The following is an 18,052-nucleotide window of genomic DNA, read 5'->3' as shown; positions in this document are numbered from 1 at the left end:
GTTTCAAGTATCAGCTTTACCCATCAACTATTTAATCCACAATCGTGTGTTTAAGGGCCTTAATAATGATGTATGCCTGCAATAGGATTAATTCCAGTTCAAGGTCACATGGACCAGAATTTCTTATGATCCAATAAAATTACAATTGGCACAAACTTTTAAAAGTTCTTTTCAAAGACTCTTAAAAACAGTTACAGATTCCACCAACAATTAAAATAAATTACACATTTTCCTTACTGTACTGCTTCTTGGTCAAAGGTCATCACAAGAACATTAGACTACTTTCCCATTGGGAAAACTGCTACTCTGCATTCAAAACTGAAGAAATCAATGCTGGAGCTTTTCTAGTGCAATAATCTGAAGTGATTTAAAGGTCCAGAGCCCTTTAAGATTGGAAAAAAAACTTCAACTTCCACTGAGAGTAAAAAAAGCACAGCTGTGCCTGGATTGCTTTGATTGATAGGATAGCTGGTGTAGCTTAGAAAAAAGACTATCTGTTTTTTCAATTTCAATAGACTCTATTGTTTACATTTTTCAGGGTTTGTTATAGCTGAGCCCACTTAGAATGCTTGGCTGAGTTTCAGAAGCTCAAACCCCACTTATCTCAGTAAGGAGCTGTGTAGACATTTTAATTTACATTTTTTAGAGGTTATTGAAGGATTAGCTGTCTTTGATGTGGTTAGTGAAATAGATATTTGTTTTTACAACAGATTGACCACTTCAGGGCACTTACATTTCTTGAATGTTGCTAAAAAATAGAAATGGTGTTGAAGCTTTACATCTTACACTCATGAGGACAGATACGAGAATGCCAAATTTCAAAGGGAACAACAATTTTTATACAGCATAAGAAAAGGGTGCTGATTAGTTAATAAGTTGGCTCTGATTGGTTGAGGTGCTGCCATGGAGAATGCACCAGGGAGTTATTGTTCCCCCATGCTTTTGTTTAATTCAAATAAAGTGCAATGACTGGACGTGTTTCTTTTGCCTGCAGAGGACAGGTCCCTGTGTATGAATATATGTAGCTTCTAGCATGCGTAAGTGAGCTATATCGTCAGCCAAGCTGAAAATCTTAAATTGGTTGTTAGTATAATTTTTGAATGGGTTTTATGAAACCAATTTTATGAGTTTTTTCCAGTGTGAAGTATATTTGACTGAAAGCTCTATTAGATTGTTAGATGGTGTTTTTATCATCTCCATTTCAAAGATGTGGCTCCTGAGGTCTACCGTAGTGTAGACTGGGTGAATGGTTATGGAGGATACATGGGGGGGTGAAATAGGAATATTAAGGAACATGGAGAAAATAAGGGAGCATGAAGGTGGCATGGAGATATGAGGGATCATGGAAGGCACATGGGAGGGCATGTGAGTAGCGAGGTGGGATGAGGAGTGAGGGTTTGAGGGTCTGATGATCATCGTTAAAACTGGTGCACGTCCCAGTAAATGGAAAATGGTGTTCTAACCTGCTGGCCTAGCCACACACCTGCTTTGGTTACCATCTCAGCCCGCCCTGAGGTAGTAGGCTTGACCCCATTCTGCTCCCGCTTCCCCAGAACAAAAATATGGTGGGTGGTAGCCTTTTTTAAATCTGCCTGGTTGGGAAGTTTTCCGACTCTACCTTCCGGCCTCCTCCACGAAAATCCAGCCAATTATCTGAGGATTTATGAATAGCAATGAACACCGTGCAATCAGCAAACATACTTACTTCTTACCTTATGATGGAGAGAAGATCATTATGAAGCACCTGAAGGTGGTTGAGCCTGCAACACTTTCTTGGGAAGCTCCTGCAGCAATGTTCTGGAGCTGAGATGATTGGTTTCTAATAACCACAACCATTTTCCTTTGTGCAATGTATGACTCCAGCCAGTAGATTTTTTCCTGATGCCAACTGATTTCAATTTTATTAGGATCCTAGGTGCCACACTCAGTCAAATGCTACCTTGGTGTCAATGGCAATCAATTTCACCTCACCTCTAGAAATCAGCTCTTTTGTCCATGTTTGGAACAGGCTGTAATGCAATCTGGTGCCAAGTGGTCCTGACAGAAAGCAAACTTTTTTTTGAAGTACAAAGAACAAAGAAAAGTACAGCACAGGAGCAGGCCCTTCGGCCCTCCAAGCCTGCGCTGATCATTTTGCCTGTCAAACTAAAACATTTTGCACTTCTAGGGTCCATTTCCCTCTATTCCCATCCTATTCATGTATTTGTCAAGCTGCCTCTTAAACACCACTATCATACCTGCTTCCACCACCTCCTCTGGCAGCGAATTCCAGACACTCACTACCCTCTGCGTAAAAAAACCTGCCCTGTACATCTCCTCTAAAGTTTTCTCCTCTCACCTTAAATCTATGTCCCCTAGCAATTGACTCTTCCACTCCGGGAAAAAGCTTCTCACTATCTACTCTGTGCATGCCACTCATAATTTTGTAAACTTCTATCAAGTCGCCCCTCAATCTCCGTCACTCTAGTGAGAACAATCCAAGTTTCTCCAACCTCTCCTCATAGCTAATAACCTCCAGACCAGGCAGCATCCTGGTAAACCTCCTCTGCGCCCTCTCCAACGCCTCCACATCCTTCTGGTAATGTGGCAACCAGAATTGCACAGAATATTCCAAGTGTGGCCTAACCAAGGTTCTATACAGCTGCAGCATGACTTCCCAGCTTTTATACTCAATACCCCTGCCAATGAAGGCAAGCATACCGTATACCTTCCTGACTACCTTATCCACCTGCGTTGCCACTTTCAGTGACCTATGGACTTGTACACCCAGATTCCGATGCCTGTCGATGCACTTAAGGGTTCTGCCATTACTGTATAATTCCTACCTGCATTAGACCTTCCAAAATGCATTACCTTGCATTTGTCCGGATTAAACTCCATCTGCCATTTCTCCGCCCAAGTCTCCAGCCGATCTATATCCTATTGTATCCTTTGAAAATCCTCTTCACTATCTGCAACTCCTCCAATCTTAATGTCGTCTGCAAACTTACTAATTAGCCCAGTTACATTTTCTTCAGAATCATTTATGTAAACTATAAACAGCAAATGTCCCAGCACTGATCCCTGCAGAACACCGCTAGTCACAGCTCTCCATTCAGTAAAGCACCCTTCCACTGCTACCCTCTGTCTTCTATGCTCAAGCCAATTCTGTATCCATCTTGCTAGCTCACCTCTGATCCCGTGCGACTTTACCTTCTGTGCCAGTCTGCCATGAAGGACCTTGTCAAAGGCCTTACTGAAATCCATGTAGATAACATCCACTGCCCTTCCATTGCTCTATGCAAATTTTACAGAATATGGTAAACATTGGCTACTTAACAGAGATCGATCCATGTATTCACAAAATAAAATTTTTGATTTATAATCTTTTTTCCGTAACGTCCCTGCATTTTATATCACCTGATACAATTGATTTGATTGCTAAGTCCTCCTTACTAACATTTGGGGGCTAGTGCCAAAATTGGGAGAGTTGTCTCACAGACTAGTCAAGCAACAGCCTGACATAGTCATCCTCATGGAGTCATACCTTACAGATAATGTCCCAGAGACCACCATCACCAACCCTGGGTTATGTCCTGTCCCACTGGCAGGACAAGCCCAGCAGAGGTGGCAGCACAATGGTATACAGTCAGGAGGGTGTTGCCCTGGGAGTCCACAACATCGACTCTGGACCCATAAAGTCTCATGGCATCAGGTCAAACATGGGCAAGGAAACCTCCTGCTGATTACCACGTACCGCCCTCCCTCAGTTGATGAATCAGTGCTCCTCCATGTTGAGCGCCACTTGGAGGAAGCACTGAGGATGGCAAGGGCGCGGAATGTACTCTGGGTGGGGGACTTCAATATCCATCAGTAAGAGTGGCTCAGTCGCACCACTACTGACCGAGCTGGCTGAGTCCTAAAGGACATAGCTCCAAGACTGGGTCTGGGGCAGGTGGTGAGGGAACCAACAAGAGGGAAAAACATACTTGACCTCATCCTCACCAACCTGCCGACAGTAGCGGTAGGAGTGACCACCGCACACAGTTGTTGTGGAGACGAAGTCCCGGCTTCACATTGAGGATACTCTTCATCATGTTGTGTGGCACTACCACTGTACTATATGGGATAGACTATGAACAGATCTAGCAACTGAAGGCTGGGCATCCATGAGACCCTGTGGGCCATCAGGAGCAGCAGAATTGTATTCGAACACAATCTGTAATCTCATAGCCTGGTGCTTCTGCCCCTCTACCATTACCACCAAGCCAGGGCATCAACCCTGGTGCAATGAAGAGGAACAGCACCAGGCATACCTAAAAACGTGTCCACCTGGTGAAGCTATGACACAGGACTACCTGCATGCTAAACAGCAAAAGCAGCAAGTGATAGACAGAGCTAAGCAATCCCACAACCAACGGATCAACCAACTAAGCTCTGCAGTCCTGCCACATCCATTCGTAAATGGTGGTGGACAATTAAACAACTCACTGGAGGAGCAGTTTCCACAAATATCCCCATCCTCCAAGATGGGGGAGCCCAGCACAGCAGTGCAAAAGATAAGGCTGAAGCATTTTCTACAATATTCAGCCAAAAGTGCCAAGTGAATGATCCATCTTGGCCTCCTCTGGAGGTCCTCAGCATCACAAATGAAAGTCTTCAGCCAATTCAATTCACTCCACGTGATATCAAGAATCTCTGAAGGTACTGGATAGTACAAAGGCTGTGGGCCCTGACACTATTCTGGCAATAATACTGAAGACTTGTGCTCCAGAACTTGCTGCACCCTTAGCCAAGCTGTTCCAGTACATCTACAACATTGGCAACTATCCGTCCATGTTGGAAAATTGCCCAGTTATGTCGTGTACACAAAAAGCAGGACAAATCCAACCCAGCAAATTACAGCCCCATCAGTCTACTTTCGATCATCAGTAATGGAAGGAGTTATCAACAGTGCTATCAAGTGGCACTTGCTTAGCAATACCCTGCTCACTGATGCCCAGTTTGGGTTCTGTCAGGGCCACTCAGCTCCTGACCTCATTACAGCCTGGGTTCAAACCTGGACATAAGAGCTGAACTCCAGGGGTAAGGTGAGAGTGACTGCCCTTGACATCAAGGCATCATTTGACTGAGTGTGGCATCAAGGAGCCCTAGCAAAACTGGAGTTAATGGGAATCAGGGGGAAAACTGTCCATTGTTGGAGTCATACCTAGCACAAAGGAAGATGGTTGTGGTTGTTGGAGGTCAGTCACCTCAGCTCCAGAACATCACTGCAGGAGTTCCTCAGGGTTGTGCCCTTGAACTAACATCTTCAGCTGCTTCATCAATGACCTTCCCTCCATCATAAGGGTCAGAAGTGGGGATGTTCGCTGATGATTACACAATGTTCAGCACTCTTTGCGACTCCTCAGAAAGTGAAGCAGTCCAGGTCCAAATGAAGCAACACCTGGGCAATATCCAGGCTTGCGCTGACATGTGTGGCACAAATGTTACTTGCCACAAGTGCCAGTCAATGACCATCTCCAACAAGAGAGAATCTAACCTCTGCCCCGTGACATTCAATGGCGTTACCATCACTGAATTTTCCACTATCAACATCCTGAGGGTAACCATTGACCAGGGACAGAACTGGACTAGCTGTATAAATACTGTGGCTACAGGAGCAGGTCAGAGGCTAGGAATCCTGCGACAAGTAACTCACCTCCTGACTCTCCAGAGCCTGTCCACCATCCACAAGGCAGAAGTCAGGAGTGTGATGGAATACTCCCCACTTGCCTGGATGAGTGCAGCTTCCACAACATTCAAGAAGCTTCACACCATTCAGGACAAAGGAGCCCGATTGATTTGCACCACATCCACAAACATTCACTCCCTCAACCACCAATATACATTAGCATCAGTGTGTACCATTTACAAGACGCACTGCAGGAATTCACCAAGGCTCCCTAGAAAGCATCTTCCGAACCCACAACCACTGCCGTCTAGAAGGACAAGGGCAGCAGATAGATCAGAACACCACCACCTGGAAGTTCCTCTTCAAGTCACTCATCATCCTAACTTGGAAATATGTTGCCATTCCTTCACTGTCGCTGGGTCAAAATCCTGGAACTCCCTTCCTGACAGTACTGTGGGTGTATCTATACCACATGGACTGCAGCAGTTCAAGAAGGCAGCTCATCACCACTTTCTGAAGGGCAATTAGGGATGGGCAATAAATGCTGGCCCAGCTAGCGAAGCCCACATCCCATGAATGAATGAAAAAAATAAATGTAGATACTATGTAGTAACCCTCAGCTGAACAACAGCAGCAAAATCTATCCAGCAGAGTTCATTAGCTTGAACAGAGTGCTTCTGTACATGTGTGTACAACACACCACGGATCTATACCTATCAACTAGAAGTAACTCAAAATTATCTTAAAACTAGAAAAAAGGCACAACACATGAAAAAAATAATATTTTCCGAAGATAGGTCACATGCATGTATCATACTGAACAAGTTTAGAAATATTTGTGGCTTTGCCATAAACATCTTTCAAAAAAGTGATTATTTTTAGTCAAAAAATGAGAACTTCAAATGCTGCAAAAGTTGTTTCACCATTCTTACCACAAATAGGATATTTTATCCGTTCATTTACTTACTGTTATTCTCTCCTTGGGTTGCTTAGCAACAGAAAATTTCTGGTCTATGACATAAGCAGCTTCAACACTTTCAGGAGCTGGGCAAAAGGAACATTAATATTAGAATACAACAGTACAGATCTTAAAAATTACAATCAGATATAAATCAAGATGCGTATGAAAGCAAAGGCGTTTAAGGTTAGTGTTGTCATAAAGGATGGAAAGCAAAGTAATGAAGTACAAATTATCCAAAATAACAAAAAGGCTTAGTGGGGAGGAAACCTTGTACATAAACATTTTTTTTAAACTAAATAATTTCTTAAATAATAGAAATGGAAAACATAAATTGCATGTAAAGTGAGTTATACCTGAACACCTCTAAACACAAGAGAAATTAATGTGAATGGATATCATGATGCAGGCTGCAACACTTTCCCACCAGCACACAGCAATCTATGCAAACTTCCACAATAAGAATTATGCCACCACTTCAAAGTGAAGACCACGGTACTTGCAAGCTTGTGCATGACAAGCATGCGTGATCATGACTGCTGTAGAACAAAAAATGAAAAGCGCTGAATACAGATAAACTTGCAACAGCCCAGTGGCTGAAAGAAAAAAAGTAACGCAGGAAAAAAAGCCAGTCTAGCAATGAAGTAAAGTCCATGTTTGCCAGCCACATTGCAGTGTTTACACAGTCACCTGTCTGCTTCCGTTTAGTACAAGGAACGTGAGCTGGTCTATGATATCTTACTGCTGGTTTTAAAATGATTTTCCTGGAAGGAGATCGGGTCTGAATTTCTGATTTTTTAGCAAGCTCAGACTTCTTATAGGCTGTTAGAGAGGAAAAACAAGAGCAAATATATGAGGACAGGAACAATGTGGTAGTCAGGTGGAATGCTCAATATCCACTATTCATCAAAGAACTTAATAGAGAACAATTTAGAAAATTAGATATTACTCCTTCTTGCTATTGTTTATTCTCTAAATTTTCTACAGCCAAATCTCACAGAGAACATAATATGGTCACATAGGCACAGTACAAACACCTCACATCACAAAAATGCAATGATAAAACAAAAATTGCTTCTTTTGTATGAACCTTTTCTCTTCTTTTTGTCTTCTTTGGAGACTGCACTGATATCTTTTTTAATTATTTTTCTTTCAGGCGTGGAAACTCTGTTTTTTCCGGTTTTTAACACCTTTCCTTTCCTATGTTTATCCATAGACAGGCTGCTGAAATCCTTCTCTGTTTTCTCCTGTTTAGTAACAGCAGCTGGTTGTGTTACTATGATACTGTCTTCATCTGCAGAATTAGAGTGCAAGAAATCACTTTAATAGCAATAGGGATACAATATCAGAAAAAAAAAGCACAAACCAAATTCATGTTACTTCTTAAAAACTCAGTAACGTTAAAGAATACAGTGTAGTGTAATGCAGTACTTATTTTCTTAATAGAGATTTTACTATCTAGTCATGGCTGATAGTTATTAAGTCTTTATAGGCACCTTGAGTATCCATCCAGAGGCTGTCTGTGTCCATTACTGATTCATCAATACTCTCATCTTCTTTCAAGTCTGTAGGGATCTCTATCTTCTCTGGAATAAGTGCAATTTGGACAGCTTTTACAGGTGGCTCATAAATTTGTTCTTCTGTTGACTGGGTTTGTTCACTAGGGGTAAAGACATCCTCAACATCACCATCATCAGGCATGGCAAATCTTACATTGTGGCCTATGTCCTTTCCTCCTTCTAACGTGGTCTGAACAACTGTAATGATGTCATCTTCTACTGTAATGACAGATTCTATAATTCCTCCCTCATCTGTTTCTTCTACAGGGACAACATTCTCGGATACTTCATAATCAGCAGTGTCTGTCTGTAAAACTATTTCTGGCACAGTAACCTCAATCAGTAAATTAGACTTAACTTCCTCTTCCATGGTTTTCTGGGCTTCAACTGGTTCTTGCATAGGAACAGCTTCCTCAAAGATTCGGTGATCACCAGAATCCGTTTTTGGAACTTCTGGTGCAATAACTTCACTTGGCGTGGTTTCATTTTCCATGATTTTCTTAGGTTGAGCTATTGTGCACTCAGCAACATCGCTAGATAAACTAGGCATAGTTGCACCTTTCATCATCTTCTCAGCTTGAATAATTTCTTGCACAGGAACAGATTTCTCAATTATTTTGTGATCAAAAGGCATGGTTTCTAAATCATCTTTTAGTGCAATAATCTCACTGGGCAAAACAGGCTTAGCATCATCCTCCCTAAAGTTATTAGGTTGAGCTGATTCTGGAGCAGGAACAACTTTCTCAGATACTTGATTGATTTGCTCCATTTTTAAATCTACTTCTGATACTGCAACCTCACCAGGTAAATTAGGCTGAGTGGAATCCACCATAATTTTCTCAAGTGGAGGGGTTTCTTGTACAGACGCAGTCTTCACAGATATTTTATGATCGACAATCTCAGTCTCTACACCTGCTTCTGGTAAGACGGCCTTACTGGGTGAACTAGACTTAGTTTCAACAATCTCCTGAAGTTGAGGTGTCTCTTCAGTAGGAGCAGCTTTCTCAGACACAGACTCTGGCTCAGTAACAGACTCTGGCTCAGTAACAGACTCTGGCTCAGTAACAGACTCTGGCTCAGTAGCCTCACTGAGCAAATTGGGCATAGATTCAGCTTCTAAGACTTTCTTAGGCTGAATTGATTCTTGAATAGGAGCAGCTTTTTTAAAAAATGTAAGATCTAAGCTGTCTATTTCTATATCTACATCCAGCACAGTATCTTGCCTGGGCAAAGTAGGCCTTGGTTTATCTTCCAAGACTTTCTTGGGTTGAGCTAGTTCTTGGACAGAAACACTTTTCTCAGACTGTTTGTGATCTGTAGACTTTAGTTCAAAACCTCCTTGTGGAACAGTAACTTTGCTGGGCAAACCAGACCTTGGTTCATCTTCCAAGTGCTCCCTGGGTTGAACTGGTTCCCAAACAGAAGTCTCTTTCTCAGACAGTTTGTGATCAACAAACTCTGACTTCAAAGACATTTCTGACATTGTAACTTTACTGGGTAAATCAGACAAATCATTCCTTCTATTGGTCTTTTCAGTTTCATGATCTGGAAACTTCTTTGGAGAAAAGTCTTTATCAGTTTTCTGAGTGTCAATGGTAATAACTTTATTTTGATTGTTAAGTTTGTTCAGTGAAGGGTCATCAGATAAGTGAACTGGTACAGACTCCATCTTAGTAACCTGGTTTGAAACATTTAAAATTGATTCATCAGCCTTCATTTCTGATTGTGCTTCCAAAATAGTGGCTATTTTTAATTCCCTGTCTTCTGATAGGGTGCCAATTCTAAAATGCGAATCATCTTTCTGCTTATTTACATCTATCTGCCTCCTGACACTTTCCTCATCTATAGTCTGAGAAGCAGTGCGGATCTGGTGAAGGAAAATGCTGCCATCCTCCAGAGGACTTTTAACTTCCTCAGGAGTTGGTAAGGGAGCTGAGTATTCAAAAACACAGTAGCCCATTTCCTCTGCTTGACTAACATTTTTAATAATTAGTTTGATGCTCTCTGTTAAAGCCTCTGAGCCAGAAGCAATATTTTCGGTGGAAGATTCTGCAGGCATGGATGCTCCTTGAACCACTTCCGTTTCTGTGCCCTCAGAGCTCAGCCTTGTTCTTGTAACTCCTAAATCCAACATTTCAGGCAAGTCAGGAACCACTACAGTGTCATTTTTGTAGTCATCTTTCAAAGCATGGTGGTAAGGATATTGTGACTCTAACTGCAGGCTTTCATCAGCTGATTTCTCTTCATAGCCAGATACAGTTTTATCTTTTTCCACTTCAACAGGAAAATAAACATGCTTCTCCTCAGCAGGTGTAGTTACTGGAAAAAAGTCTGCCGACTCCTCTAAGCTCATTCCTCTGGTACAGGCAAGAATATCAGAGGCCAATGGAGACAGAGATTCTGGGGGACCTTGGCTCTCTGTTTCCACTTCCAGTACTATTGAATCTAAAGATGTTGTAGGTAAATTCAGTACTAGTTTTTGTAGTTCTTTATCAATACTTGCATCAGCACTAGAATCAGATTGTTGAGATATTGCTGTGGGGAGATCCTCTTTCGTCAGATGCTGATTACCTACTGGTAAACGAATTTCATTTCCCGTGGTGGATTTAGTCTGTACATCAACAGGCAGAGATGTCTGTACCAATGTGCTATAGTGAATTCTTTCTGCTGATATATTATTTTCAACTTTGTGGGCATCTACTTTTGATTTTTCATGTGGGGCCTCAGAGAACTGTGATACTACATGAGGAAATCTTGAATTATTTTCATTTGTGATGGTCATTTCATAATAATCATCTTCAGGTTGCTTGGTACTTTGTGCCCCATCATTTTTCAAAACAAAAGTCTCAAAATATTTTGATGTTTCTGGCTGATCCACCTCTGTTTTGTCTTTCAAACTCACATTAAAGGTGTCAGTCATTTTGTTTTGCACTATTGGACTAACTGAACTTTCTGCATTTTTATCAGAAGAAACATTAGTATCAGTCAATGGGTGCATATCTTGTGCTTCCAACTCTTTTTCCTTAGCAAATACCTGGTGAGTGCTTTTTCCTTCAGTTTTTGTAGGTGTACCATGAAACTTTTCAATATTTGGGTCCATAACACACGGCTCTCGTTGAATCATCTCAAGCTTAGAATCATTACTTAAAATGTCAGCTGCATCACTTGTGGTGGATTGCATGCCTTGTTGCACACTTAGATTAGATTCTTCTACAGACGACTGAACAGTGGTAGTATCAGTTAACTGATAAACTTCTGCCACCTTAAGATTGGCTTCATCCATTTCCTTAAATGGAAGGTTGGTTGTTAGTTGTTCAGCCATATGTTTAGAGAATTCAGTTTGTAATAAGTCTGCCGCACTGGACATTGTCTCTTCTGCTGTTGGTTTCCTGCTCAAATGTTCTAAATGATGTTGTGCACTTTCTGTGGAGCTGTATTCAATAGTTTCTGATCTGTCTTCTGGCATTGAAAATACATCCTCTATGTGTTCAACCAGTTTTATTGTCTCTGGTGCATCTTTCCTTTTAGTACTCAAGTCTTCTGAAGCTATAGTTTTGTCTTTAACTGCACTGTATGCAATTACAGATAGTTTGTCTATATGCAATTCCTCAAGTGCTCCTGGCTTTTCCTGAAGAATGGGTCGTTCTGCGTCTTCAGTGACTGAAGTGGTGGTTTCAACCGAATCTATTTTTGTTTCTTGCTGATGTAACACATATTTGTCTTCAGTACCCGAGGATCCAGCAACCAATTGCTCTTTTTGTGAAACTCCTTCACTATCCTTTAATGAATCTTTCGCAGGAACTATTTTGACAGTTGGGGAAACATCCTTTTCTTTACAGAAACCTGTTTCTGAAATCTCTGTATTGGATTGTTTTGATGAATCTTGAATGTCAGAACTATCAAGAGGTTTATTACTTTCATCTGAAACAGATTTGCTGGGCAGTGTTTTTGTCAGAGTGTTTTGCAGTTTCATGATTTCATCTGTTTCCTTGGCAGAACTTGGTTGCATAGGAACCACTATGTTCTCTGCTGCCACCATAGAGATACATTCATCTTCACGAATACTGGATTGTAATGAACTTAGATGGTGGCTAGTTATGGTTTCAACACTAGAACCAGTTAAGTCTTCTGGACCTGGTTCATTCTTAAATGATACAGGAACAGGTTTGATCTTCAAAGCATCTGTTGAAAATGAATGCTGCTTCTTAGAAGCTTCCTCTGGTATTTGGTAGGCATCATCATTATCTTTATCCAATGTGGAAGGTGGCAACAGGTCAGATTTTTGCTGTACGCTATGTTCGATAGTCTTATCTTTCAACTCTGCCACTGACACTTCATGCAACGATGATCTTCCCCCACTAGCAACAGAGGATTCTCCAGATGTTGACAACTTGTCCATCTTCGTGGCTGTAAGCAGATCTAAAGTAGTTTGTTGCATGCATATAGTTAACTGTTATCGATAGGCAAAACTATCCCATCCCTTTTCTGTTTTTATTCCATGTAATATATTTTTCCCCCTGCCAAATAACTGTGTGTTGAATAAAAATTAAATGTGTGCAAATTTGGCTAACTCTGTCACATCATATTTAGGGTTGGTGAAAATAGATTAGTTATAATGTTAGACCTAAAGTGTATTAATACATGTCTGATGTACTGTCAGACATAGTAGTTGTATATTTAAAACATTTGATACCATTTGTTTATGCAAGTTTCTAGAAAAGATGTACAAAGCAAGCTCTAAACTTTCTGAAATGTGAATTTCTGTATTATTTTACTTTTTAAGATGTTAACAAACTACACTGGATATATTAGTTGATATTCTAACTCAAGGATAAAAAGAATGTTTCTCTCTTGTTATCTTTCTAGATCCTTCTCTCTACTTTCTCAGAAGATGTATATTTAATGAAGCTTTGTTTGTATTTTATTCATCCTCACTCTCTTTTTCAATATGTATATATGTGGCTGTCATACACCATATTATTGTCATATTTGTATCTTTGGCTAATTTATTTTCTTGTTTTTGTGAATATTTCCTCATCTTTGTTCTTCTTTCATAGAACGTATACTCTCTGTACACCTCTAATGTAATTTGTCTTGCACTATTTCTAATCTCCTTTGGAGACGTGGATGCAGACTCAGCATTCTAGCCAGAGAAATTCTTTGGCCTCTCCTTGGATACAAAGACGATGTGGGGTATGGAGGTGTATCGGGTTGCTGGACAGGGGTGGGGGGTGCGGGGGAAGAGACAGAGCGAGGGGGTGCAGGGGTGCACCTCTGATGAACACTCTTTCTATCATTGTCTTGTTGGACACAACTTTCTTTATACAGATATATTATCCTTATGATAATTTTGACAAAATCCTATTTATGTCTCAAACTGTGCATTTAATTAATTTCTCACTATAACCATTTTTGTCCTTACCCACTATCTGCCCATCTTTTAAAAACAGGAGTGATTTATTAATGATAAGCAGTTGCCACAGCCCGAATAAAATGATAAATGAAAGATGCCAGCACTAAAACATGAAGCAAAACAATTCCTTTTTAAAATAATCCCTGATATAAGCTGAAAATACAGAAATGCAACTTAAAAAAATCTTCTGATCACTAGTAAGTCTACTAATTAGAAAGCAGGTGAACCAGCTCTGAAAGAATACTTATCAGCAATGTAACTGGCAAACATTTAGGCAATGAAAAGCCTCATGTGCTTCTTAAAAAAAATCAACTCAGCTGCAAAGCGTGTGACATCATGGAAACAAAATAACTCAAATGTCAGCAGCAGTGGTGGGAAATCATTGTTGCTCCTGAAGCCAGCATCATATCAGCTAAAAGCAATTAATGCACAATAATTAAATTATCCTTTAAGCGGCATATCTACCAGCAAACACTTGAAAGTAATAAGATACTCAAAAGGCATTTGTTATTTTGTGGAAGTCAACAGGAAGACACACCTTCTACAGAAGGTGGCATTTCTTCCAGGGACTCAACTTCCCTAAGAGTCATTCCCTTTCCATTGGGAATCTCAGCTGGCACACTGTCTTCAATTGATGATGTGACCTCCATACATTTGGTATCCCGAGCCTGGGCTACAGCTTCTGCTTGCACTAAATGCTCAGCAGCCCAATGCTCTTGAACATGCTCTTGCTTAAGAGCTACTGCTGGCTCCTCTTCATCAGATGTTGGACTCTCAATAACTTCTTCTACTCAAAGGAAGAAGTGGACATGTCAGGACAAAAGACAACAAAGATGCTATAACACAACAGTTTTAATGGGACACTTTCAGCTCTCTTTTTTATAAGTAACAGTTTAAATTATTTAAATAATTATATATTATATAGATAATTATAACTAAATATATATATATATATGTAAATAAATAAAAATAAGGGAGAGACGAGGAGGATTTTGTTAAGCTGTAAGATTAGGATCTGGAATACACTGCCTGAAAGGGTGATGGAAGTAGATTCAAGAGTAACTTTCAAATGGGAGTTGGTTACATATTTGAAAGGGAACATTTTTCAGGACTATGGAGGAAAAGGGCAGTGGGACTAATTGAATAACTCTTTCGAAGAGCTAGCACAGCATGATGGGTCAAATGGCCTTCCTTTCTGTGCTTTAAGATTCCATGCATATATTTTCATTATAGTAAATATTAACAGGAATAGGATATGTCTTCTGACCAAATATAATCCAACTAGAAATATATTTCTGTTTTTAATTTGTTGCCAAGTGCTAGTCAATTTATTTGCTGATGTGAATGTTAAAGTGCACCAAAATTTCCCACTACATAGTAATGGCTTATGGTTGCTATACTTAAGTTTCCTTTTAATAGTTCATTATACATTACTAAATGTTGCCCTTCAGACCCAGATTCATGAAATGCATATTTTTGGTGCTTTTCAGTGATTTATGTAGATTGCTACTTTCAGCAGGGTAAAATATTTACAGATCACAGTATCACATTTTATACAATTTGTGATCAGATTTTACATATCACAATATCACATTCAGCTTGCTAGTATCAATAATGCAAAAACATTAAAAAAAACTGCAAGATATATACACCAAGGAAGGGCTTTCGCAAAATAGTTTTCCTGGTTTGCGAGCAATTGGTCAACTTCCACAAATGCAAAACATCATGTTTTTTTCTCAAATGAGATATATACATGTCCTTAGCATGTTGAACTTTGTAATTTTTACTGGACATGCTGACAAGTGTACACATTACTGAGCAGAACATGTGGTCATGGGTTTGCAGTCATAATAATAATAACATTCATCGCATTTCAATGCCTGAAACAAGCTTTATTCGCAATTGTGAAGAGGGCATTTCCGGCAATGATTTATTTTTGTATGTTTTAGCTGCACTTTAAATCTAATTTTGTACAGATTTGGACCAGAATCAAGCTAAAAATCATGGAATTTGAATCGTGAGAGTTGCAGGGGAATTGCATAATGTAGGTTTTGAAAGGAAGCATTCCAAGAATTGTGTCTACTGACCTCTAATGCTGATTCTGTAGTTTTACTCAATGTACAACAAATTTCAAGCATCTTCCATCACCTTTTTAGAAATACTTATACCTTTTTTAGTAATTATATCTTTTTAAAAGTAGTGCTAATAGATTTGCAACTAAAGAGCATAATGGTTTTAATAGTCCTGATTTTCGGCATCAAAATACTGCATAAATGAAAAACATACATTTGACTTGTTGTTTCTGATTTTATTGTGAATTAGTACATGAGCTGACACTTTATTTTGTAATATGGTATTTTGACAGCTCAACACTGCAAATAAATTAGTGTCACAAGCCAAGAGCTGAAAGTGTTTCAGTGATTTACATCATTACTGGAATGAATATAACTTAGCATGCTAGAACTGAAAGCTATGTGGAGCACTCACACAATTTAGTGCAGTATTAGGTGAAAGACATTGTGAATAGTGAAGTGCACTGAATTCATGATTCATGCACTGTTTTATCCAATGTAGGAAGTCCCCAGCTTAGTTCTAGTCACATGTATAATTTTGTTCATGCCAGAATGTTTGTCCAGATAATTGTTTTAAATATGTGAGTTTTTATTAGATACAGTAAAAGTATGATTTTGAATTCAGCATCATTCATACTTCTCAATTAAGTAGTCATAACTATTAGAGATATTTTTATTTTCTTGAATCATTTGGGGATTTTGTGCTCATCAAAATGAGGGATGTCACTTCAAGACAATGGAACATGACTTAACTTTCTTCCATAGAGCTCTTCCATCAAGACAGGTTGGATGCAGAGTCTAACTTCCTTCTATACTATCCTCATAGAAGTTCTATTCATTTATAGCTAACACGCTTAAAAACATTATGATCCAATATTAAGATATTTTGGAAAATGTAATATTTTTGCCTATGAAATGGAGATTTGCATGTTTTTCCAACGTGCACATAATAATTTAATTTTTTTTTAAAGTATAAGCGATTTCTGCTTTACCTTGATGTGTAGCCTAAGATTTTGTTTCTGCAATCACCAGCCTGAGAAGTTCCATTAAAATTAATGGGAGGGGGAAGAGAATCATGAGCTGACAAGCACAATGTTGGAAGAGCTTAAAGTCCAAGGCCCTAATTTTCTAGCACCCCCCCCCCCCCCCACCCCCACCCCACCCCAAGCCCGCCTCCCTCCCCATGGTGGGTGTGCCTATGGCAAGGCTGGCGAGCCATTGAAATCTTCATTCACTTCAGCGGTACTGCAAGATCCCGCCAGCATGAGGGGCTGGAAAATTCTGGCCCAACTCTTTTAATATTCATAAAATACTTGTGGTCTAAATTTCACTGTGAAAGTCTCAATACATATATACATATTGATTTCTCACATTATATTAGATTTTTTAAAAACACTGGCATTCTTCATATGTGATTTCCATGGGTATCTACAAAATGGCTTATGTGGCTGCATGGCATCTGTCACATGCAATGATTTGGAACTTTGCCATATGTTGTTTGAAAAATTGATCCTATTTGAAATGCTTTTTGAATAAGTGCACAAGGGACTTCACTTCCATGTGGAACAAAACAATAGGACTGGTGAATGCATGCAAGACAAAACAAAGGGAGGGAGAATAAGAAAAAAGGAACCATGCTTGGTTCACCTTTGTCCTGACTACACAACTCATCTGCCTGTTGAACTGTGGCACTGGGGATTGTACTAGTGGCAGTCCATTGTGAACTGAATAAAGGATGCTCATAGTACTCCTCATCAGAATTGTAAGGCTCTTCGTCGTGAACAGAAATAGAAATGGAGGGGGCTAGGAGTTTGCGCTTCTCCTGAGTGGTGGCAGGCTGATAGCTTGAGCACCTTTGGAGAGGTTTTGCCTTAACCTCAATCCCTAAATCTACAAATAGACACAGGGGTAATTCGACAAACAGACACAGGTCCACAACAAATACATCAACTATTCAATGTGATGAAACCAGCCATGAAGCATAGGTTAAATCCACATGAAATATGCATATCAAATATCCTCAATGCTTGATTAGAAAGTTAACAGTGTCAAATTTTGCATTTAAAAAAGTTCAAGCTTTTAACAAATCATAAACAGTGGCCACAATAACAAAGCTTGAACAGTTTCTAAAGTCCCCTGAACCTCAAGCCATCCATACATAAAGAACAGTGGTAAACTGTTGACACTAAATTTGGAAGTATTGTGAACTGTGAAGAGGATAGTATTAGACATGTACAGGCTGGTGGTATGAGCAGGCACGTGGCAGCTGAAATACAGTGCTAAGAAGTGTGAAGTGATACATTTTGGTAGGCAGAATGAGGAGAGGCAATATAAAATAAAGGTTACAATCCTAGAAGTGATGAAGGAGCAGAGGGATCATTGAAGGTGGCCAGGCAG

General features: G+C 39.8%; 1 protein-coding gene across 1 annotated transcript in view; it reads right to left on the bottom strand.

Annotated features, from left to right (window-relative positions):
• The window catches only part of map2 (microtubule-associated protein 2), a 362,870-nt gene that overhangs the window by 58,978 nt on the left and 285,840 nt on the right, over positions 1-18,052 (bottom strand). The window contains exons 8-10 of the mRNA XM_041201434.1: positions 17,303-17,545; positions 14,122-14,370; positions 6,621-6,697 (exon numbers count right to left, since the gene is read on the bottom strand). Of these exons, the coding sequence (XP_041057368.1) occupies positions 6,621-6,697; positions 14,122-14,370; positions 17,303-17,545 (569 nt within the window). The remainder of the gene's footprint in view (positions 1-6,620; positions 6,698-14,121; positions 14,371-17,302; positions 17,546-18,052) is intronic.

The sequence above is a fragment of the Carcharodon carcharias genome, chromosome 12 (genome assembly GCF_017639515.1).
Source record: "Carcharodon carcharias isolate sCarCar2 chromosome 12, sCarCar2.pri, whole genome shotgun sequence".
NCBI classification, from domain to species: Eukaryota; Metazoa; Chordata; class Chondrichthyes; order Lamniformes; family Lamnidae; genus Carcharodon; species Carcharodon carcharias.
Note: the sequence above shows the minus strand (reverse complement) of the source record. Positions and strands in the feature narration are given on the sequence as shown.